This window comes from Gastrolobium bilobum, unplaced genomic scaffold (genome assembly GCF_033153095.1).
Source record: "Gastrolobium bilobum isolate Gb01-03AN ecotype WA unplaced genomic scaffold, APGP_CSIRO_Gbil_v1 utg12914, whole genome shotgun sequence".
In the NCBI taxonomy this organism is placed as follows: domain Eukaryota; kingdom Viridiplantae; phylum Streptophyta; class Magnoliopsida; order Fabales; family Fabaceae; genus Gastrolobium; species Gastrolobium bilobum.
In genome coordinates, this window is record NW_026897469.1 from 214300 (window position 1) to 237957 (window position 23658).

At 33.9% G+C, this 23658-nt stretch overlaps 3 protein-coding genes across 10 annotated transcripts; 2 read left to right on the forward strand and 1 right to left on the reverse strand.

The window, feature by feature from the left end:
• On the forward strand, nucleotides 1-2763 carry LOC133307138 (uncharacterized). Its single transcript, XM_061507576.1, has 2 exons — nucleotides 1-172; nucleotides 939-2763. The coding sequence occupies exon 2, from the start codon at nucleotides 1238-1240 to the stop codon at nucleotides 2435-2437; it is 1200 nt and encodes a 399-aa protein (XP_061363560.1). The 5' UTR covers nucleotides 1-172; nucleotides 939-1237; the 3' UTR covers nucleotides 2438-2763.
• Nucleotides 2764-5865: 3102 nt separating this feature from the next.
• LOC133307132 (uncharacterized) lies at nucleotides 5866-17030 on the forward strand. 8 transcript variants are annotated; one of them, XM_061507560.1, is made up of 20 exons: nucleotides 5866-6037; nucleotides 6338-6440; nucleotides 6923-7027; nucleotides 7591-7647; nucleotides 7768-7838; nucleotides 8279-8378; nucleotides 10192-10262; nucleotides 10378-10478; nucleotides 10574-10674; nucleotides 10762-10815; nucleotides 10923-10978; nucleotides 11098-11136; nucleotides 11235-11379; nucleotides 12647-12828; nucleotides 12904-12971; nucleotides 13231-13303; nucleotides 13374-13435; nucleotides 13580-14507; nucleotides 15393-15683; nucleotides 16642-17029. In XM_061507560.1, the coding sequence occupies exons 2-20, from the start codon at nucleotides 6381-6383 to the stop codon at nucleotides 16919-16921; spliced, it is 2844 nt and encodes a 947-aa protein (XP_061363544.1). In that variant the 5' UTR covers nucleotides 5866-6037; nucleotides 6338-6380; the 3' UTR covers nucleotides 16922-17029. The 8 variants fall into 8 exon arrangements, with proteins under 8 accessions (XP_061363544.1, XP_061363545.1, XP_061363546.1 ...); XM_061507561.1 differs by having other exon boundaries at nucleotides 5995-6093; nucleotides 16642-17030; XM_061507562.1 differs by lacking the exon at nucleotides 5866-6037 and adding an exon at nucleotides 6180-6250 and having other exon boundaries at nucleotides 16642-17030.
• A 5311-nt stretch (nucleotides 17031-22341) lies between these two features.
• On the reverse strand, nucleotides 22342-22782 carry LOC133307119 (uncharacterized). Its single transcript, XM_061507538.1, has one exon. The coding sequence runs from the start codon at nucleotides 22780-22782 to the stop codon at nucleotides 22342-22344; it is 441 nt and encodes a 146-aa protein (XP_061363522.1).
• Between the last annotated feature and the right edge of the window lie 876 nt (nucleotides 22783-23658).

Sequence of the window (23658 nt, forward strand, 5' to 3'; positions counted from 1 at the left end):
AAAGAAAAAGAAAGAAAGGGTGGCAGTGCTGGAGACAGGCTGTCACCAACGCAACGCAACGCAACACCTCATTAGGGTTGGGTTTGGTTCTTCGTCTTCGTCTTCGTCTTCAACTTCAACTCCACTAGATCCATTCGTCAATATTCAATGTTCATTATTCTCTCTCTGCACTGTAAGCTTTCTCTTCATCTCCTTACTTTTTTAATCTTAGATTTTCATTGTGGTTTCTCAGAATTAGAAATAAACCACCATATTTAGTTTCAGATTCACTTTTTCCTACCCACCACCACCAGTACTCTATTAATTATGATTTCTCTTTCTTCACTTCAGTTATTGCTATGAGAATCAAATTTATTATGTTAACATGTTCTTGATGCTTACAGTTACAAGTGATCCTTTATTACCTCCCCGAACGTCTTTGTTTCTTTTTGTTCTTCCCATGGAGCCCAAGGGCAAGCAAGGGCAAATCCAGTTCCATGTCTGAACCGTCCTTTGATCCACCAACTGACATGTATTATTTTGTTGACGTGATGTAATCTCAACTAGCCGCCTCACATGACTTTTGCATTTTCATTCAAATGACTCAGTTCATTAATTCCTTTCCTATCTATTAATGAATTTGCCTCAACTTTCTGCAAATGCTCCATGAAAATATAGTGCTTAGTCTCGCCTTCATTAATTTGTGTCATTTTCTAGATTCTTTTCCTTTTAACTTGGTTTCTTTACCACCCATTTATCGGAATTGGAAATGGATTGTGAGCATTCAACCACTTTCTATTAAGCCTCTTCCTTATTTTAAAGTTATAGTCGTTTGTTCAGAAAAAAATTGTGTAATGATTTAAATATAAACTAGACACTGAATGAAATTCTATATTCAGTTGCTATTCAAGTATTCAACGTCCAATGTTACTTATGCTATTCTTTTCTGCATTATATAGGTACTTGAATTGAATTATTATTCCTACAACATACGGGTTCTGAGCTGGATCTATATTGCCCCGAGTCTGATTGCCATCTTAAGCATATGGAAGGGTGCTACTTGATTGATCAGGAATTTTGTATAGTCATCCACCCTGAGTGATTATGAATATCTAAGTTGGGTTCAATAATTGTCGTCTATTATTAATTCTATGAACTGAGTCTGTTATACTTCTATTCTGGAAAGAAAGCACATACATCAGAGGAATTTTTGTATCCATGCTATCAGAGAGCATGCGTGGAATCTGTACTTCGGGTAATGCCCCTGACAAGATTTTCTGCCGATGCATTCGGTGTGGTGACAATTTGTTTAGTAGCCCTATTACTTCTTCTTGGGTTGTTATGCATTGCATATTCATTTTACTTTCGCTCACGTATTAGTCATCAGGCTTTTGTTCAGCTCAGTTATTTTAGTGGTCCTTGGATCATCAGAATCACATTCATTCTATTTGCAATCTGGTGGGGTCTTGGTGAGATTATTCGGTTAAGTTTGCTAAGACGTGCCCTCCACTTAAAATGGCAGGAAACTGTCTGCAAATGTTACATTGTGTCAAATTTGGGGTTTGCAGAACCATGTCTCTTCCTCACACTCGTGTTTCTCCTTCGTGCACCCCTACAGAAATTGGAGACTGGAATCATGAGCAGAAAATGGAATGGGAAGACAGCTGGATATATTCTGCTTTACTGCCTTCCAATTTTTGTTCTTCAGCTTTTTATTATTTTGGTTGGACCTCAATTAAACAAGAATAAGGGTTCTGGGAAAATGTTGCCTCATTATTTTACAAGTACAGCTGCTCCCGCTTCATTGACAAGGGAGCATGATATTGCCCTCTGTACTTACCCTCTACTCAGTACTATTCTCCTTGGCCTTTTTGCCATTGTCCTGACTTCCTACCTTTTTTGGCTTGGAAGTCGGATTTTGAAATTAGTTATCAATAAGGGTTTGCAGCAGAGGGTTTACACATTGATATTCTCAGTTTCAGGTTTCCTTCCATTAAGGGTTCTTTTCCTTGGTTTATCTGTTTTATCTGGACCTGATCATTTTATGTTTGAAGCCTTTGCTTTCTTGGCTTTTCTTGCTCTTGTATGTTGTGCTGGGGTTTGCATGTGCATGCTTGTGTACCGTCCAGTTGCAGATTGTTTAGCATTGGGGAATTTACAAGACTTAGAAGCTAGGAGATTTGATGTTGATCATAATGATACCATGTCCCTTATTGGTAACCAGAATCATCAGGAATATAATGCTGAAGAAAATGCTGGGTCTAGTCCTGGTAGGTATTCTGATGCATCAACAATGCGTGGTTCAATTTCATTTCGGCTATTGGAAAAGGATGGTACTTCAGCAGGGACACTTGTTGAACTAAGCCTCTTCTCTCCCAGTCGACATGCAACCCCTCCGGGATCGCCTCCTCTCCTAGGCTGGCCCATGCGATCCCCAGAACAAGTAATTGGACCATAAAGGCGGGGGGCTTGAAAATGATTAATTTGGGTTGATACCCAATTTTGTTGTGAAAGAAACTGATTGTATAAAGGGTTTAGATTCAATAAGGTTTTTATTCTTGTTTTGTCTCCTAATTCTAGGTATAATGCTTTTGCTTTGGTATTTAGTGTGAGTAACGTTTTTTCTTTCTTGTACCGTCTCGACAACTTTTCTTTTACCTGTTTCTAATTTTGTATTTGAAATGTTTGAATACCTTTATATGGTCATATACGTTCGTCGGAGCTGAAGTTGGTTATTGGTGAACGCTGTCGTGTAAAATTTTTGGGGCAATGAATTGGATATTTGAATGGATTCTCTTATATTTATATTTATGATGTGAAGGATTTTAATTTTTTATGACAAATCAACGGTACGAGAGAAAAAAAGTATATTAGGATAAGGAATAATAAAATTATTAATATTGATTTGTCTATAAATAATTATTCCTCTATATATGAGGGGGTTTATTTTCGTTGAATTTATTTATGGTTTTTAATTTTTTCATATAGTAGAAGATAAATATTTCATGCTATAAATATATCTCGTGTGATGTTTATATCTATTAAAAAAAGAGAAAACATTTTCTCCTACTCGTGACTCATAGTATAAGTGGGTCTTATTTTGAATTTTTTTTTTCTTCATTATTTTGTGGATCTCATTTAGTCATTTATGTTATGAGTCATTAGTAGGAGAAAAATTTTCCCCTTTAAAAGAAAAAAATGTTTTCTCTTAAAAAAATAACAAGAATATGAGTTTAGGCATATCTTATGTGGAGTCCACATCTATTAACAAATAAAAAAAATATTGCACGAAAATCAAAAGATCACTAGTAGAAAAAAATAACTCTCCTACGAGAAAATGTTTTCCCAAAGAATATATTGCACAAAAATTAAAAAATCATTTGAAGGAGAAAAGAGTTTTCCGTAACATGAGAAATTTTTTCCTTTTATTTATATACCATTATGGGCTCAATCGATGGTGAGGTGAGCAATTCTTCCTTATTGTCAATGAAATCCTATGTAGTACCGATACGACACGCGACACGTGACACGACATGACACTCCGACACGTCAATCTTAAAAAATTATGGATTTCGACACGTTGGGACACGTTTTAATATTAAATAATATTTTTAATATATATAGTGTATATTTCATTTAATATTTAATAATTTAACAAAAAAATGAAACTAAATTAATAATACCCATTAACACGTTATAAAGATGGAAGCTTTAATAAAAAAAATAAGAACTGAGATGAGAGAGAGATATAATATCAGATAGAGAGATCAAATCATATTAGATAGAGATCAGAGAGAAGAAGATACAACAAGAGCGTAATAGGAATTGACAACAATGATGCTGAGATGATCTCTTATCTACTTAAGGGAAAAAAAAGAAAAATAAAATAAAATTGATATGATCAGGTGGAAGCTTTATTAATATATTTTAACTTTTAAAAAAAAAATTAAAAAAAAAAATTAAAAAATAAAATAAAAAAATTACGAAAATGCCATTTGACCGTGTCGGACACGGTCAAATTCGCGTGTCGGAATGGTCAACGTGTCGGAAAAAGTCAACCGCGTGTCCGACACCGTGTCGGAGCGTGTCGGAGCGTGTCACCGTGTCGGAGCGTGTCGGACCCGACTCTTCCTGTTTTTACAAGTGTCCGTGCTTCCTTGATGAAATCACGTAGTTCTCTTTAAAAAGCAATGGTTTTAAATTTATTTATTCTATTTTTTTTTTGGTAATTTAGGGTTTTAATGAAAAGAAATGAATAATTAAATCAATATTTAAAGATAAAGACAAGTATGATGGGAATATTTCTTATTGAGTAGTATATTGTTACATCATGCGAAAAATTAGTTTCATAATAATATTTACTGAAGTAAAACTATTTCCATTTAATATGCTTCCTTAATTTGATTTTTAAAACTATAATTTGCATCGTGTTATAGAAACTTATTGAAATATGATAAAGTTTAAGTAAATTTGATTTGATTTCAATTTATTTATGTGAATTGATCATTTATTCTTATAATTAAATTATTCTTTCTGTTAAATAAAAGATAATAAAATAAAATCATTAAGAAAAAAAATTATACTTAATGTATTTTAAATATGTAAATTGATTTATAAACAAAATAAAATGATATTTGTTACCAAATAAAATAAAATGATATTTTTTTTAAAAAGATTTTCTTAAATATGAGAATTGAATCAAATCAATATTTTTACACAAATTTCTTACAATTTCAAGCCCGACACACACAAAAAACAATCAATTTTTTAACCAAATGGCCTTATTATATTACTTTTTACGTGATTATTATTTATTAATATAATTAGCCAGGACACTGATATTTATTTATGAAAAAAATATGTATCATTTTAAAGGTTGTAAAATTGTGTCATTGTAAGTGAGAGAAAGAGATATATAAAGGAAGGAAGAAAATGGACAAAAAATATAAAGACATGAGTCTCACAAGCTGTGTCGTTTAAAAGGATAAATAATTTTCTCTTTGTTTATTTACCCAAACCGTTTAACATAAAATTATAATGTAACTGTATTAATTAAGAAATTAAATTGAAAGACAACGGCAAAATAAATTGCCTGGAGTTTGTCGTGAAACATTCGCATAAATTAATCGACGGGGGCGTTTGGTAGAAAGTCTTTTTTAAGATTATCGGAAAATTGAATATTTTTAAATTCTTAATTTTCGGATATTATAATAAACGGAATATTTTCATCATATCTTTTAAAATGGTGATTTTCAAATAAATTTTTTTTTTCCTCTATCAAACGTCCATGAATACAAATATTAAGAAGGGATTTTGGAATTAAGAAAAGGGAAAAGTTTATCATTTAAAAGAAGGTAAAATTGTGTCATTTTAAATAAGAAAATGAGATAGATAAAGGAGGAGAGTGTGGACAAAAAAATATTAAGGTACGGTTTTTATTTTTTTGTAAGAGTAAAATGACATAAATTGTGTAATTTTTTTTGTGTAACTTAAAAAGGACTTTTCTCTTAATAAAAGAAAAGAAAAAATAGGTGGAATGAAAAATTTTATTATGAGAGATATATATATGAGAAATCATTATCTCCTTCTACAGATAAGAATTTTTTCTTACTCAAATTCGTTTTCCGTGCCAATTAATTTTTCTTTTCTTTTTTAATTTAAAATGTGGGACCCACATTTAACTTATCTCTACTTTTTTTCTCTCCTACTATCCTACAACATAAGAAAATATGCACCCTATATATATATAGAGAGAGAGAGAGAGGGTTGGTGACTTCACTGACTTGGTGGTGTTGTAATGTAAATTATGAAAATGTGATGAAGGAATAGTCCAGCCGTCCAAATCTGACTTTTTGTTGTTGTGTGTGTCAGTGTCAGATTACCAAAAGTATTGGATCCAATACATTCCATTCATTTAAAATTAAAACACCCCACCCCACAGCATAAGATACAATACAAAGTATACATAATAATAATAATAATAATAGTAATAATAATAATAATATTCCATTCCGCCGGTTGAGTTCTACTATCACTCTTATTCCATTCTGAATCTGAGGTATGTAATCGTAATGTATTGACTTCTTCCTCCTTCCATCTATATCTGTATCTGAGGTATGTTTCTGCCTCTTCCAAAGTCATGCTCTAATTTACTGCTTTTCTTCCTGTTTCCATGCTGCCAATATCTCTGTTTTCCTTGAATTTCCTCAACAACCTACATCTAATTATTATTTTTTGTTGGAGGAGATAATGTTTGATTCGAACTTCGAATGTAATCAACGGACTTTTTCTTTTCTTTTTATGATTTATTATTTTACTTTGCCTTGATGATTTTGCTGCAATTATTCAATGTTAACAGAATTCATAGCTCCCTCGCCAAATCTTTGTTTGACACGGGGAAGATGGTAGAAAATAGTTTTGTTGAAGATGACAACATAACCGGCGAGTCTTCTAGCATGAAGGTAGAGTAAAAAAGTGTTATTTATTATACCTCGTGTTCTTTCCCCCTACACTTTTTTGAACATGCTAGATTTAATGTCATGTATACTTTGGATATTCTTTGGAGGCTTTCAAAGTTCAAGAGATAATCATAGCTGTAACAGACTAGCTCTGTTGTGTATGTTAATCTCGAGGATCTGTAGAGAAAGAAACAGATACTTTGTTCCTATGGGAGGGAAAGATATAATCAATATGCCACTCCTACTGTGAGTGAAATTGATATTACTTTTGGATGTGGAAGCTAAGTTTTCCATCCTAGAACTTGAAGCATTTAAATAGGTGGATTATATCCTATCCTATCCTATCTGAAGAATATAATACTTTTTAAAGATCCAACTAGTTCACTGATTCTCAAATTTTATATTTTAAGCCCTTAATAGAGATTCGACATCTAACATCCTTTTTTTATGCCTAATTCTAACATCTACTTTTATGCTTGATTAAGGTTGACCCGGGGAAACCTGCAGGACTTACCTGGCAGCGAAAATTAAACAATGAAGGAAGTGCTCCATTAGAATTCACCTTATCTTTAAAAGAGATGATTCATCTGGTAAACCTACTCGTGAGATGATGAATTTTTTTTTTTTTTTTTTTTTTTGTTCTTTTCCTTTTCACAGTTTAGTTGTTTTAAGAAGAACATCTAAGTCCTATGATTTGATGACATGATAATTGCAGCACAATCCTTAATCGTGTATGTAATGAACTTGTTCCAATTGGTCATCTGATCTGGAACATTTTATTTAAGGACTTAATTAATTATTAGTCATACTCAACTTGTCAAGAATATTCATATAATGTTGATGCCCTAACATTCAGTGTCCCTGCATTATCTTGAAAAACAGGTTAATATCTTTCAACCAAACTTTTGAAAAGAATTTTAAATCTCAGCATTCTGCATTCTTTATTTCTGTTTTAGGACCAGACCCTTCAATGTCATCTCCCTTAAATACTTGAATTCTTTGCTACATTATCCATATTGGGTTTGTATAATATATCAACACTATGATTTTATTTGTTTGCTTAATGCTGTAATATATTTAATATATTTAAAATATAGGAGCATTGGGCATTTGATAGGTTTAGCAATCCTTAGATTATTCTGTGATTTGATAGGCTCCAATCGGTTATCGGCTATGGCGCCATGTTCGGGAAGAAGCTGCCAAAGGAAGGGTAATATTCTTTTATCAATAAATTTCTATCTTGATTTGTCCTTATGAAGTGTCCATCTGGTTATCTTTCCCGCACTGTTTTTTGCTTTTGTTTGTTTGCTTGTTTCTATCCTTTTTGCAGGGGGGAATGATTGATCCTTTTGCTAAGCATCATGTAACATCTTGTCATGGTGTTCCTTTAGGTGGTATTGGGTAGGCTTTCAATCTTTTATAAGTTAGAATTTCTCTTTCCGTTGCTAAAGCTAAAAGATAAGCACAAGATTGTCTAAATTAACCAGCCTTATAAAAAATTGAGCCTCTTACTGGTACCTTGATCTAATTAGGTTATGAATTTAAGTTAGACGTGTAGTATTTGTACCAAAAAAATATGTGCATGTAGGTCCTGGAAAATGCATTTATCTTGAACTAATTAGATCACTACTAGTATGCATTCAAATTGCATTTAAGTGTAAAATGTTGAAAGGTAAAGTAGATTTTGATTTCTAATTATATCCATCTTAGAAGAAGTTACACTTACATTAAAATCATTAGTGTCATCTAATATTTGCTTGATTTGTGTTTGTCCAGAACATTATTTGATAAGTTAAGTCTATGATATGCATTGTTTTTGTTGTTGACAAACTGATCTTCAGTGCAGGAAGCATTGGAAGAAGTTTTAGAGGTGAATTTCAGCGTTGGCAACTATTCCCTATAGTATGTGAAGAGAAACCAGTTTTAGCAAATCAGTTTTCCGTAAGTTTTATTCATTCTAACTTATCAGGATGATTCTTTGTTCTATCTTTTAAGCATTTTAAAAATCTTAGTGGTCTGACTGTATCCTTTTAAGTTTGAAGTTCAAAATTCAGACGGGTGATACTGGAACTTACATGTCTGTCTAACTCCACGATGTTTATATAAATTGTGATGAACGAAGTTGTACACCCTTTTTTTCTCTCTAGTTTTGAGTAAATTGATTTATTTATCACAAACGCGCATCATATTTATTATGTAGGCAGAGATATGATAATTGCTAAGATGGGCTAATTCTTGTTTGCATTGTTATTTTTTTTTAAGTAGACCCCATTTCTTCATCTGGAAAAGAGCAGCATTAATCAAGGCATTTGCTTTGTATCATGGGCGGTTCTGTTTCTCATTTGAGCATAACACTTATAAAAACCACTATGCCTTAAAGCATAAGTTATAAATGAAAAGTTTGATCACTGTTTTTATATCTCTGATATGCCTCCTTACATAGAGCCCTCAAGCTTAAAATGTGGACAAAAGCATAAGTGCAAAATGTGGACAAAAGCATAAGTGCATAGTTATCTGCAGTGGCGGAGTCGGGATTGGAGGGGATGGGGGCAAAAATTAATTTTTTGTCTTGCATAATATTAATGTTCTCTCTACCTATTGACCTCATATCTTCATGGAATTCATTTAGGTAATTTCTTTTAACAAAATATTAACATTTAACAACATTTCAAAGACTGAAAAAATGTACTATTGGCTGGATCCAACATACATAGAAAGTAGCTAAAAGTAATAATTAAAAAAAGAGGAGTGCCTTCATTCAACGTTAACATTAACTAAAACAATACTTTTTACTATAATTTTTAAAAAAATAAATAAAAGACTGCAACCAAGTTGTTCCAAAAAGTGAATCTTTTTAAGTTAGAGCAAACTTATTTTCTCTATATGAAACCACTATACAAAGAGAAACACAACCATACATGTGAAAAGAGAGCAAAGCAAAAAGGCCAAAGTTTTCATTAACCAAAACAGCAAATGAAAATAAAAAAGAAAATGCAGAAAATGGTACACATAACACAAACACATTAGGTGAAGTGGAGGTAGATTTCAACTTGGATCTCAAACTAGAACTTTCAAAAGAAGCACATTTAACAGTAACAACAGTACCACGTCTAGCCTTCAACTGCATCAATATTTTTTGGGAGGGGTGGCCGCCCACCCTAGCCTCCCCCTGGCTCCGCCCCTGGTTATCTGGTGCGGACACTAAACAGCCGCCTCCAATCTTACTGAATAGAAGTACAAGACTGGGGTTTTAAAGGATAAGGTACTTGGCCATTTTGGTTAACTTGGGATTTTTATCCCATGTCAATTTTCCATTTAACCATAAATCCATGCTTTTCTTTTAATCAACTGTCTTTTGACATTTGTTTATACATCACTGGTGCAGGCGTATATTTATTCACAGTTATCAACTAAAATCCTGATAACAGAATCATAACATGAGCATGTATGAGCTTGAAATTTTGGGTTGGTAACTCGTGACATTATAAATAATGACTCAGTTCGAAGTGAGCATATTCATAAAGAACATAATACAATGTGGTTTGTGTACCAGATTTGTGTTTATTGTGATACAATATGCGGTTCTTGTTGGAATGTGGTTATGAGTGAGTTAAACTCAACTTTGAGGATTAGTCTTTCGAGTATCTAATACAAATATACAATCTAATACCATCACTGATAATTAATTATACTTTCTTTACTTCGTATTGCTAATACTATTACCTTCTTTGACATGAAAAGACTATTGTCTCAGGTATTTGTTTCGCGTCCAAGTGGTGAAAAATATTCAAGTGTATTATGTCCAGGGAAGCCAGATATATTAAAGTAAACCTTTATAGATTGCCTTGTGATTTTACAGTTTATAATTTATCATTTTTAATGTCAGACTTAATATCTTTGAATTTATTTTTGAAAAAATTTATGCACGAACTTCATTCAGAGAAAATCCAGTGTCAGGAATTGAATCATGGGATTGGAATATGAACGGGAACAGTTCCACATATCATGCATTATACCCAAGGGCTTGGACAGTGTATGAGGGTAAGCTACGCTGGTTGGCATACTTCCAAGTTCCATTGTGATATTTATAGTATACTTTATCTCTTACATTGATCATCTCTTCTGTTCAAATGCAGAACCTGACCCAGCACTCAGAATAGTTTGTCGTCAGATTTCACCTGTTATACCCCATAATTACAAGGAAAGTAGCTTTCCTGTATCAGTTTTTACTTTCACGGTAGGCAAGTGGTCACTTCAATTTAATTTTTGTTTGAATTTCATACATTTGAAGTCAATAATAAGCAGTCAATTTTATTTTACGCAGCTGAATAATTTTGGTAAAACAACAGCAGATGTCACCTTGCTTTTTACATGGGCTGTAAGTGATGCTTTCTTGTTGGTTGTTACTGTTACAGTCTGTTGGTTTTTAATGCTCTATCCATTTGTTGAGGCTTTGAGTGCAAACAATTTTCTGTGTTCCTCCAGAATTCTGTTGGAGGACTGTCTGAATTTACTGGTCATCACTTTAATTCAAAGATAACGTAAGAAAGTTGTCAATTGGTTTACCTTCTTTGTTAAGATGTTCCCATTTTATTGCTTCCCCACCCACAGCTTGCAATAGTTTATTCTAACATTCTAGATACATATCATGTCTTGCTAGGATGAATGACAGGGTGCATGGTGTGCTTCTACATCACAAGTAAGTCTTATTTGTTACTATCTTATTGAGCAAAGGATGAAGAGAAAAATAATTCTTGAATTTATCAATTAATTTAGTAGTTTATGTTGCATACACAGGACTGCAAAGGAGCAACCTCCAGTCACGTTTGCAATTGCAGCAGAAGAGACTGAATATGTTCACATCTCAGAATGTCCTGTCTTTGTTATATCTGGTGCTTACAAGGGTATCTCGGCTGAGGATATGTGGCATGAAATTAAACAGGTTATGGGCATACTTTCAGATTTTAGACAATATTTCGTTGAAAGATCTTGTTCAATGTCTTTATTATATTGTGTTATTCATTCGATCATGCTGTCTTCTCACAGATAATCATTGTGTTTGAAAAATTTTATAGTGCAAGTACTTGGAGTTTCCTTTATTTTCTTTTCCTTTTCTTTTGGGTGTCTGAATTCTTGCTATCAATTATGACAAATATCAATACTTGAGTCTCTGTTGAGATATATAAAACCATTAATATAACCTCACCCAATAGCTTAAGCTTTTGGGTTGAATTGGTTCTTTACATGGTATTAGAGCCTCAGTGTACCGGGTCCAATCCTCACCGCTCTCCACTTTTTTTCTAGTGGAATTTCTTTGTTCGCACAGGTAGATGGGCCTGTGCATTGTCCACCCTTCAAGTCCAGTGAGCTCTCGTGTGAAGGGGCGTGTTGAGATATATAAAACCATTAATATAACCTCACCCAATATCTTAAGCTTTTGGGTTGAATTGGTTCTTTACACTTCCAACATCACTCTTCAGAATATTTTAAGCTTGAAGAATAAAAATCTTGAACCTTGTTTATTATTTTCCCATGCCTTCTGTTCATTCATAGGAATAGTATTGGTAGTTGCAACTGTGGATTTACATTTGCTGAAACTTATATGGGCACATATTTGCTGATAATGAAATAAAAGTAGCTCCAAGAAAACTCATTCTCCACACTCTGTGTGATCTTAAGTCAGGCATCAGTGTAGGCCGAATCATAAACATTTACCATCAGATTATGTTTATCGAAACTCAACACCTTAACTGGCTCTGCAAGGATTCTCAGGTTGTGGACCGATCTGAAGTTTAAAGACTGTCAAGAAACAGAGACTTGTTATGATATTACTGTCTGAGTCGTGGTTTAATCTCCACTATTGAATGTTTTAAGAAAGGGATGGCTGAGCTGATTAATGAAGATAATGCCGATGCCGATAGTTTTTTTTTCCCCCCCCTGCTCAGCTTGCTCTTTTCCTGGATTCAGAGTGATTATGGGATTTATATGTGTGCTTTGTTCTCTTAAGAAACAATGCAATGATGAAATTTAATGAACTTTTTTTTCCAGCTGATGACTTAATGATACTCATTCTTTTCCCCCCGCCAAAAAAATAGTTGCCATTGTGATTTTATTATAATGATGTTAGTGGATCCTAAACTTCCCGTCATCCATATGCTAGCCATTTTATATTTCATTAAACTGAATTATGGTACTGTTTTTCTTTTCAGCATGGGTCATTTGACCATCTGAATTTTGCTGAAACACCTGTGCCTTCAGAACCCGGATCATCCATTGGAGCAGCCATTGCAGCAACTATGACTGTTCCTTCTGACGGTCAGCGAATTGTGACATTTTCATTGGCCTGGGACTGCCCTGAAGTCAAGTTTCCCGGAGGAAGGACTTATTACAGGTTGGTGATAGAAAACTTATGTAAGAAGATTTTTTGTTTGAAGACTATACATAACTAATGATACTTGATTAGCAGGCGTTACACAAAATTCTATGGTACTAATGGGGATGCTGCTGCAGATATTGCACATGATGCTATTATTGGTAATATTCTTTGCTGAACTACATTAAGTTTTGCATTTGTAAGGTGGTAATTGCACCTCAATTTGATATGAAGCATAACTATATCCATAGATAGATTTTTGAAGAGCCGGACTATTGATGTAGTTTCTCTTGATGTCAATTTTAGATGAGATTCCCACCTTTCACTTATTGACAAAATCATGCAGACGCATACCTTATTTATGATTGTTAATATCCTTAATATATTACTTATTCAAACTTCTATGAATTGGTGAGATAGGACATTGCCAATGGGAGGCCCAGATTGAAGATTGGCAAAGACCAATCCTTGAGGACAAGAGACTTCCTGAATGGTAATTTTCAGTTCTTTATTCACTACGTGCTCCTTCAGTCGAATTCTGAAGCTTCTAGAGTTTTGTGCAGGTACCCAACTACCCTTTTGAATGAGCTTTACTATCTGAATTCTGGGGGGGCAATTTGGACAGGTATTTTTAGCTCTTAAAATTCTGGATTGTTTTTATCAGCTAATTAGCCTAAGTTTATTTTCCTTTTAAAATCTTGCAAACCTCATATACATGATAGTACGTTACCATTGTCAACTTGTCATCATTATTTTCTCTCTTGTGCAGATGGTTCACCTCCTGTGCATGGTTTAGTTAACATAGGGGAAAGAAAATTTTCCCTGGATGGATTCCTATCTGATTTAGAGAATAACAACAATGTATCACATCACAATGATACTGCTATTAACATTCTTGAAAAGTTCAGCTCAGTAGTTGAGCAATTACACACTCGACCTGCATCAAAGTCTGCATATGGAGTAAATTTGCTCCAAGAAGGGGAAGAAAACATTGGTCAGTTTCTTTATCTTGAAGGTGTTGAGTATCAAATGTGGAATACCTACGATGTCCATTTTTACTCATCTTTTTCACTAGTCATGCTATTTCCAAAACTTGAACTCAGTATCCAAAGAGACTTTGCTGCAGCAGTACTGATGCATGATCCTGGAAAGATGAAACTTTTACATGATGGCCAATGGGTATCGAGAAAGGTTCTTGGTGCTGTTCCTCATGATATTGGAATCAATGACCCATGGTTTGAAGTAAATGGCTATAATCTTTATAACACAGATAGGTGGAAAGACTTGAATCCAAAATTTGTTCTCCAGATTTACAGGGACGTCGTTGCCACTGGGGACAAGAAGTTTGCACAAGCTGTTTGGCCTGCTGTTTATATTGCAATTGCTTATATGGACCAATTTGACAAAGATGGGGATGGAATGATTGAGAATGAAGGCTTCCCTGATCAAACTTATGACACATGGTCAGTGTCTGGTGTGAGTGCGTATAGTGGTGGATTGTGGGTAGCAGCACTTCAGGCAGGATCAGCCCTGGCACATGAAGTTGGTGACAAGGCTTCTGAAGATTATTTTTGGCTTAAGTTTCAAAAAGCAAAGGCTGTATATGAAAAATTATGGAATGGGTCTTACTTCAACTATGATAGCAGTGGTGGAAGTTCGAGTTCATCAATTCAAGCAGATCAATTAGCTGGACAATGGTCTGTTTTTTGTCTTTTAGAAAATATTTTGTATTTGTATACCTTATTTACATTACTAGCACTAATGAAGTAGTTTTATGGTTGTCATAGCTGATATTTTGCTAGTATTCTTGCTCAGTTAACCATTGAAACTTGAGTTGGAAGCCTAGTACACAACGAAATTGTGTATGCATTTTCATGGTTTACAATGTAAGTTTGTATAATATTGCTAGAGAAATATAATATAAAATCATTAATGTGACATTCACATAATAATTTGAGCTTTTGAGTTGAATTGACGCTTTACAGATATAAATACAAATGGTGTAGAAGACTGTGATATCATAAGATATATTGAGGATATGGCTCTAAAGATCTTTGATGGCCGAGAAAATTCATGAGCTCATTTGTTTAATTTATATGGACTCATTCAGCTGAAACAAGTTTTGGCTCTGTTATATTGACTATGTATATGCTTATCTTTTGCAACTACATGAGGGTAACTTTTATTAATTTGCTGGAGAAGCACCAGTTAGAGTAGCTGATCAGATGGAGGATAGTTCAATAATTAAAGTTAGAGGTAGATCAAGAAAAATTCTGTGTGAAACCATTAAAAAAGATTTAGATCTAAATGACCTCTCTGAAAAACTTTTGAAAGAACACAATGGCCTCATTTGATCCATACAGCCGACCCCAACTAGTGGGAAAAGGCTTTGGTTGTTATTGTTGTATACAAGCATAGCTTCTGAAATTAAACTTTTATCATATTGCTAGCATCTAAACAATGTTGTAGAGTTAGTTCTCTATGCAATTTGAACTTTGGGTTTATCCTCAATTATTCAACATGTAGCTTCCTCTTGGTAATATTTAAAATGAAATTGGAACTTCCTATTTCTTGTTTTGCAGGTATGCTAGAGCGTGTGGTCTTTTGCCAATTGTTGAAGAAAATAAAGCTAGAAGTGCACTTCAAATGGTTTATAATTACAATGTTATGAAAGTAAAGGATGGGAGGCGTGGTGCTGTTAATGGGATGTTACCTGATGGAAAAGTTGACATGTCATCAATGCAATCACGGGAAATATGGTCTGGAGTCACATATGCCTTAGCTGCAACAATGATCCAGGAAAACATGATTGATATGGCATTTCAAACAGCCGGTGGAGTGTATGAAGCTGCATGGTCCAACAATGGTCTCGGGTATAGTATAGTATACTGTCCTCTTAATGGTATAACTTGTGGAAAGCTATGTACTGAAGTGGATAATAAGTTGCTTTAACCATTGAACGAGAAGCTTTTAAGAGTGGATTTGCTTAAAAAGATAAAAGTTTTCCTTTTCTTTTTTCTTTTTCCAAGCAAGTTTCTTGCATGTGTTACTAATTTTTAGCTTGTCATGTTTCCTGCCTTCACCTCCTAACTTATCTTTGACGGAAAATGTAAAGATTCAATTTCTCTCCTTTAAGTACTTCAGTACAGATTGATATTGTTGACTCCTACATTCTTTCATGGAAAAGCCTTATCAAATGAACAATCTCGTTACTATTACGGATTCGCTACAAGCTAAACTAGTAGAAAATAGCCTGTTTGGTTTTAATTTGAAGATGATTTTCTGGTTTTGAAGTAAAGAACAAAAACTGTGAAAGCTGGGTAAGCAATACTTTTTGCAGCTGCTCTCTTTCTTTCCTTCCTTCCTTCCATACCTCTTTTGGTGATTTTCATCTGGGTAATTTCGTGATTTCTATTTCATCTTTCATTTCTATTTGGAAAAATTATCATTTCACTAATTCTAATAATGGTATGTTCTGCAACTTGTGCCCGAGTTCTTGTTTGACAAATAGTTGTACTTGAAAGAACCATGAAAGACAAGCCATTATGATTATTGGTCATAACTTACTAGAATGTATTATGTAATTGTGTGCTTTGTGTCAAATGATCACTTGTATGAAGCCTGGTCCTGTTTTCGTATTGAGACATGGGATCCTATACACTGCTGTTTTGAATTGCTGGGTAACACGTGCCTAGTGTATAATAGTTGGCTAACTACTTTGGCCTAAAAGAAATTCTGTGTTTTCAGTGCTAGCTTGTTCATTTGGATCTTTTAATCTGTTTCATGTTTTCTTTTTAAAAGCTAATTAAGCTTCTTCTATTCGGTCAACAGTTATTCTTTCCAAACTCCTGAAGCATGGAGCACCAAAGATGAATATAGATCCTTATGTTACATGCGCCCTTTAGCCATATGGGCAATGCAGTGGGCATTATCAAGAGGAAAGCACAATCGGCATGAGAGTAAATCTGATATAAAGGAAGAAGATATTTTGTCCAAATATCATACTGGTTTTTCGAAGGTTGCTCAACTTCTAAAGGTGAAGGAGGAGACAGCATCTAAAAGTCTATTTCAGGTTATTTATGATTTTACTTGCAAGAGGGTGTGGGTATAGACATGCCTTGTTTTGTACATTATGTGTATACATGCTCTAATATCTGTTTCACATGATATGACTATAATTTTGTGGGACCTTGATTCTCAATGGTCCTATTTGTTTGATGAACTTTATCATCTTTCAGTAATAAATTGTCTCTTTTTCTGTCTATAAGAAAAATAAGGAAGTGACATGAAGGAAGATGATACAAAAAGCAACTTCAGAGTAATATTTTAGGTGACAAAATAAGCAAGTTAACTAAACTTTTTTTTAACATAATATAGCTAAACTTTTAATTGTGTTAAAGCTGGATTGGGATGAAAAAAAAACACGTGAAATAAGTGATAAAAAATAAAACAAAAGGAGATAAATGATTATAAAGAATTTGAACTTTTTCCAAAATAAAAATAGCTTAGGAAAATTTTCTAGAATAATTGTTATTTTTTATAAAAATAGAAAACGATCTAGTCAAAATTAAGTGTTTGACATATATATTATGATTTTTTAAAAAAATATGAGATTAACATTTATATCTTCTTATTATTTTTTAATAATAAATGAACCCCTAAAAATAAAACTTATAAAAAGTATATATTATTCATCTAATAATTATTTTTGTGAATTAATTATTACAAAATATATAATTAAACTTGATGTGTTATTTAAAATATTATTTTAATTTTATAAGGATTTTAAGTTTATTTTATCTATCTTGTTATAATTTTATTTTAAATTCTCAAATATATTTAGATACTCATAATTCATAAATAGCCATTTACCTGAAAAGAATTAATAAGCTAAACTTGGATGCAAATATCTGGAAATGAATGCAAATATTTTGAAAAAAATTCATCCATGCACAAAAAGCATGATTGACATGTTTGCGGTTTTGACGAGTAAAGTACAGTTTAAAACCTTCACTGTTATCTACTAACTAATTTATGATTTTTTTTAAAGAAGGATCTCAAATAATTCTCGATCATTGTAAATACTAATGTGGCAAATCAAAATTACTTGTCATATTTTTTTAATGATAAGTTTACAAAATTAATATGATATGTTAATAAAAAGACTTTAATTAGTTAAAGATATATACCATAAAAATTCCTATCGCGTGAAAAAAGAAAAAGACGAGTAGGAGTATGAGAAAAAGATGAAGAATGTCCATTAAGCTTCAAAAAGATTTAAAAAACGCAGGAAATAAAAGTTTATAAAAAGATATAGAAAATCATCAGTACAGTACGTACGAAACATTATTTTTTTCTCTGTTTTTATGATAATATATATATATATATATATATATTATAATAATAATAATTCATAATAATTACTTCTTTAATTCTATATATAATTACAATGAAACTTAATATAAATTCTATATGTTGGAATTTTTAATTCCTCTAAACCTTTTGGTGATAACTATCACCTACAAGTCAAGATCCATCATACCAAATCATAAAGAAATAATTACATAAAGGTGGAGGCATACCTGTCTCCATTGCAGCGGAATAACTTTGATCTTGTCTCTTGGGGTTTGTAGTCTTCCTCAGTCAAATCACTCTAAAACTGAATTCCTTAGTGTGGCATCTCTCTCTTGATGGGGAAAAGAAACTAGGGTTGTCATTTGAAGTCTTGGAGACCATAACCCTTATAGTGTTTTTATCTTTATTATTGGGCCAATAAGCTCCCATTATACCTAGTTGGCCCAACACCGGTATACACTCATTCAGCCCATACTCATTTAGGAATCTATTTAGGAATATTTAACCGATCATTTTAATTTACCCAATATATATAAATAGCACAATATAATTATTAATATAATATGTGACCCACAATGATTATTAGAAAATATAATTTCCTAACAATCTTCCACTTGGGCCACATATTAACTTGAGATAATTATATCGTATATCTTTAGTGCGCAACTGTATGCTATTTTTCTTTAGATTCCTCCTTAGATACAATCTGGTTCACCTCCTATATCAATATGAGATCATGGCGGCTTTTGTCACTTTCAAGCGTAACTAAACCTTCCATGGTCATCGCACCAATATATTCAATGACATAGATCAAGTATGGATGAGTGGCATGAAAATTACATGCAATGTGATCTTACCATGCCTATTTTCAACAGGTCCTACTTTAATCTTTATGAGATCAATCCTAAATTTTCTGCATACACAAAGCAGAAACACAAGCACAAAACATAATACATTCAGAGGGAAAATAACATTGAATTCTTTATTCTGCAGAAAACAAACATAAGAATATTCATTTATTTATTTACATAGAACACCAACATAAAAAACTCCCACTAAACCGTAGTGTCATCGAACAAAACAACACCCATATGAGCAGTATGCTCGTGAAAGACCTTAGGCACTAAGCCTTTAGTAAGCGGATCCGCAAGCATGGAGTTCGTCCCTATATGTTCTATGGAAATCTGACCACTCTGAACTCTTTCTTTAACAACCAGAAACTTTATATCGATGTGCTTCGATTTTGAAGAGCTTCTGTTGTTGTTGGAGTACAACACTGCTGACCTGTTGTCACAATAAATCTTCAGTGGCCTTTCAACACCACTCACTATATGCAGCCCTATGACAAAGTTTCGCAGCCATACCCCATGGTTGGATGCCTCAAAACAAGCTACAAATTCAGCGGCCATAGTAGAGGAAGCTACGAGTGTCTGTTTAACACTCTTCCAAGAAATAGCTCCTCCAGCCAACATGTAGACATAACCTGACGTGGATCTTTTACTATCTTGGCATCCAGCAAAATCAGAGTCAGTATATTCGACGATCTCTAATTGATCTGACCTCCGATATGTAAGCATATAATCTTTTGTTCTCTTCAAATACTGCATAACCCTCTTGGCTGCTTTCCAATGATCCATTCCTGGATTGCTCAAGTATCTTCCTAACACTCCCACTATAAATGCTATATCAGGGCGAGTACAAACCTGGGCATACATAAGGCTTCCTACTGCCGAACCATAAGATACCTTTGTCATTTCTATCATCTCAAGCTTACCTTTAGGGCATTGGGCGAGACTAAACTTGTCTCCCCTAGATATGGGCGTAGCTCCTGACGAACAATCCTCCATGCCAAATCTATCCAAAATCTTTTCAATGTAGGCCTTTTGTGATAACCGTAGGATACCTTGAGCGCGATCTCGAAGTATCTGTATTCCTAAGACAAAAGATGCATCACCAAGGTCCTTCATCTCAAAAATTTTAGTGAGAAGTTTCTTGGTTTCATGCAATAAGCCTATATCGCTACTGGCAAGTAAGATATCATCAACATATAGTATCAGGAATATGAATTTACTCCCACTGAACTTGTGATACACACAATCTTCCACTAAGTTCACCTCAAAGCCATAGGAGATAATAACCTGATGGAATTTGTGATACCATTGACGAGAAGCTTGCTTAAGGTCATAGATGGACTTTTTCAATTTGCAAACCATAGACTTTGAATCTCCCAATACAAAGTTTTCTGGTTGCACCATATAAATTGTCTCATCAATGTTACCATTGAGAAACGATGTCTTTACGTCCATTTGATGTAGCTCCAAATCCAAATGAGCCACAAGCACCATTATTGTCCTAAAAGAGTCTTTCGTAGAAACTAGAGAGAAAGTCTCTTTATAGTCTATGCCTTCTTTCTGAGTGAAACCTCTAGCAACTAGACGTGCCTTATATCTTTCGATGTTTCCATTTGAATCCCTTTTGGTTTTAAATATCCATTTACAACCAATGGGTTTCACACCTTTAGGCAACTCAATAAGATCCCAAACGTCGTTGTCTTTCATAGATTACATTTCATCTTTCATGGCATCAATCCTTTTACGAGCATTAGAGCTTTCTAAGACTTGTTGGAAGTTGATTGGATCATCTTCCTTCAAGCTTAAAATATTTTCATGCTCTTGAAGAAACACAATATAATCATCTGAAATTGCATTTCTGCTTTCTCTAGTGGATCTCCTTAATGGCACTTCTTGAGTTTGTTCTATAGGTGGCAAAGGGGGTGGTTCATTATTGTCTTGACCCAAAGCAATGTCAGGGACCAAAGCTTGTTCCATAACAATGTCATGAACAGGGACCTGATCATTAATTGATTGTTCCGTGATTGCATCTTGAATGATGACAATATTAGGAAGAGAAATATAATTTTCTTCCTCATCAAAGACAACATTCCTTATTTTATCTTCCCCTCCAAACTCAACATCCTCAAGGAATTTGGCATTTCCCGTCTCAAAAAAGGATCTTGTAGTGGGATTATAAAACTTAAACCCCCGAGAGCGTTCAACATATCCAACAAAATAGTAGTTGATTGTTCTTGAGTCCAACTTTCTTTCATTTGGCCTATAAGGCCTCGCTTCTGCTGGACAACCCCAAATGTGTAAATGCCTTATGCTAGGTTTCTTTCCATTCCATAGCTCATAAGGGGTTTTTATCACTGCTTTGTTGGGAACCCTATTAAGGATATAAACTGCAGTCTTTAGTGCTTCTCCCCAAAGTGGTTCTTGCAATGAAGAATGACTAAGCATACTCCTCACCATGTCTTTAAGAGTTCGGTTTCTCCTTTCCGCAACACCATTCATGCTAGGTTTACGTGGCATTGTGTATTGCGGGACGATTCCACACTCCTTTAGGAAGATCGCAAAGGGCCCTGAACGTTGTTCACCTGATCCATCAGATCTACCATATTATTCACCACCACGATCAGATCTAATGGCCTCAATTTTCTTGCCTAACTAAAGTTCAACTTCAGCTTTAAATTCTTTGAACACATCCAATTATTGTGACTTCTCTCTAATCAAATATAGGTATCCAAATCTTGAACAGTCGTCTATGAATGTGATAAAGTATTGTTGACCATTCCAAGAGGCTATAGGAAATGGTCCACAAATATCCGTATGAATCAATTCTAACACGTCTGAAGCTCTGTTGGAACCTATTTTCCTTATGTTTGTCTGTTTCCCCTTTATGCATTCAATGCACACCTCAAAATCATCCAGATCAAGGAGTTCAAGAATTCTATCAGTCACAAGCCTCTGAATTCTCTGTTTAGAGATATGACCTAAACGCTTGTGCCACAGAACTAGTACCAACAAACTAAAGTGAGAGTCATACCCTTCTTTTCGCGCCATGCCTTGTATTTGGAACACTCTTTCTTCATGTGTCCAGATTTCTTACAAAAGAAGCAGGTGAATTCCTGGTCCTGCTTCTTTTGCTTTTTTGGCAAAGCATCCGCATTATACTTAGCTCTCTTTCTTTTCTTGTCTTGAGAGGTTGATGCCAAGTGAGCACTATCAGTCTTCTCTCGCTGTAACATCTCTTCCTCTTACATGCAGTGAGAAATGAGCTCATTAAGAGTCCATTTTCTTTTTCTTTTTGAGTGTTATAACTCACCACAAATTGACCGTATTATGCAGGAAGAAATATAATAACTAAGTACATGAGCAACTCAGAGGGTAGCTCTAACTTTAATGCCTTTAGTTTTCCAGCAAGATTAGACATTTCCATAATGTACTCCCTTATGTTTCCTTTTCCTTTATACCTCATGTTTATGAGTTTGGACAAGGTTTGACCAATTTCAGCCTTTTCATTTCGAGCAAAGTATTGCTCGAGTTCCTTCAGAAACAACTTGGCATCAGTAGTCTCAACGATCGAACCCCTAAACGCCTCCGGAACGCAACGTTTCATGATCATCAGAAACATGCGATTTGAGCGTTCCCACTTCTCAATTTTATCCGTGTTTGGATTTTCCTGAGTGGAAGTGGGTTTCTCAGTCCTTAGCGCATTGTCGAGATCCATGCGGCCGGACAATTTCCACATTCTCTTTCCACAGCTTGAAATTTTCCCCATTAAGCATTGGAAGCATATTCATTTGAGCAACATAATTGGCAGCGGTAGCAGAAACTATACAGAGAACAAAAAAGATAACATACAAATAATCCGAAGTAAAATGAGTTTATTATAAGATACCTAGCACAACATTAATATTTAGTCTGTGGACAAAAATATCAACTTGTAAGTGGTACTCTTAATGTAGTAATCAAACATTGACAATAAGTTCTGTCAAATCATAGCCTTCCTGTGGGCCGACTGTGAATTACATGGAGAATTCTTGATAATTTTCACATATTTATTACCACATGTATGTTTGTTACTTGGCCAAATAATAACCTTCCTGTGGGCCGATCACTATCCGCATAAGCAATAAACACACACATGATCCCACAACATATGTTATTTGGCCAAACAATAACCTTCCTGTGGGCCGATTATTATTTGCATAAATAAAATATATTTATATATGACCAACCTATTTGAAATCAAATTAACCTTTATAAATTTGGCCACTTTGGCGGCTAACAAATCTATCATATTCAATTTCAAATAGAAACCTTTAGGGATAATAAACACATTTAAAAATAAAATAACAACAATAAAGAAAATTATTCTTTATCAATTCTCATTGTATATATATATACATATTGTATCATTATATCATTATATCAATAACAATAAATTCATTTTCATTATAAGGCTTAAAAAATAATGCACAATCGACGCACATGTAAGCCTTTTTAAATGAAAGCTTGAAAATCATGCACATAATAAATACTTTTTCATTATAAGGCTTAAAAATTAATGCACAATTGACGTACGTGTAAGCCTTTTCAAATGAAAGCTTGAAAATGATGCACACAATAAATACCTTTTCATTATAAGGCTTAA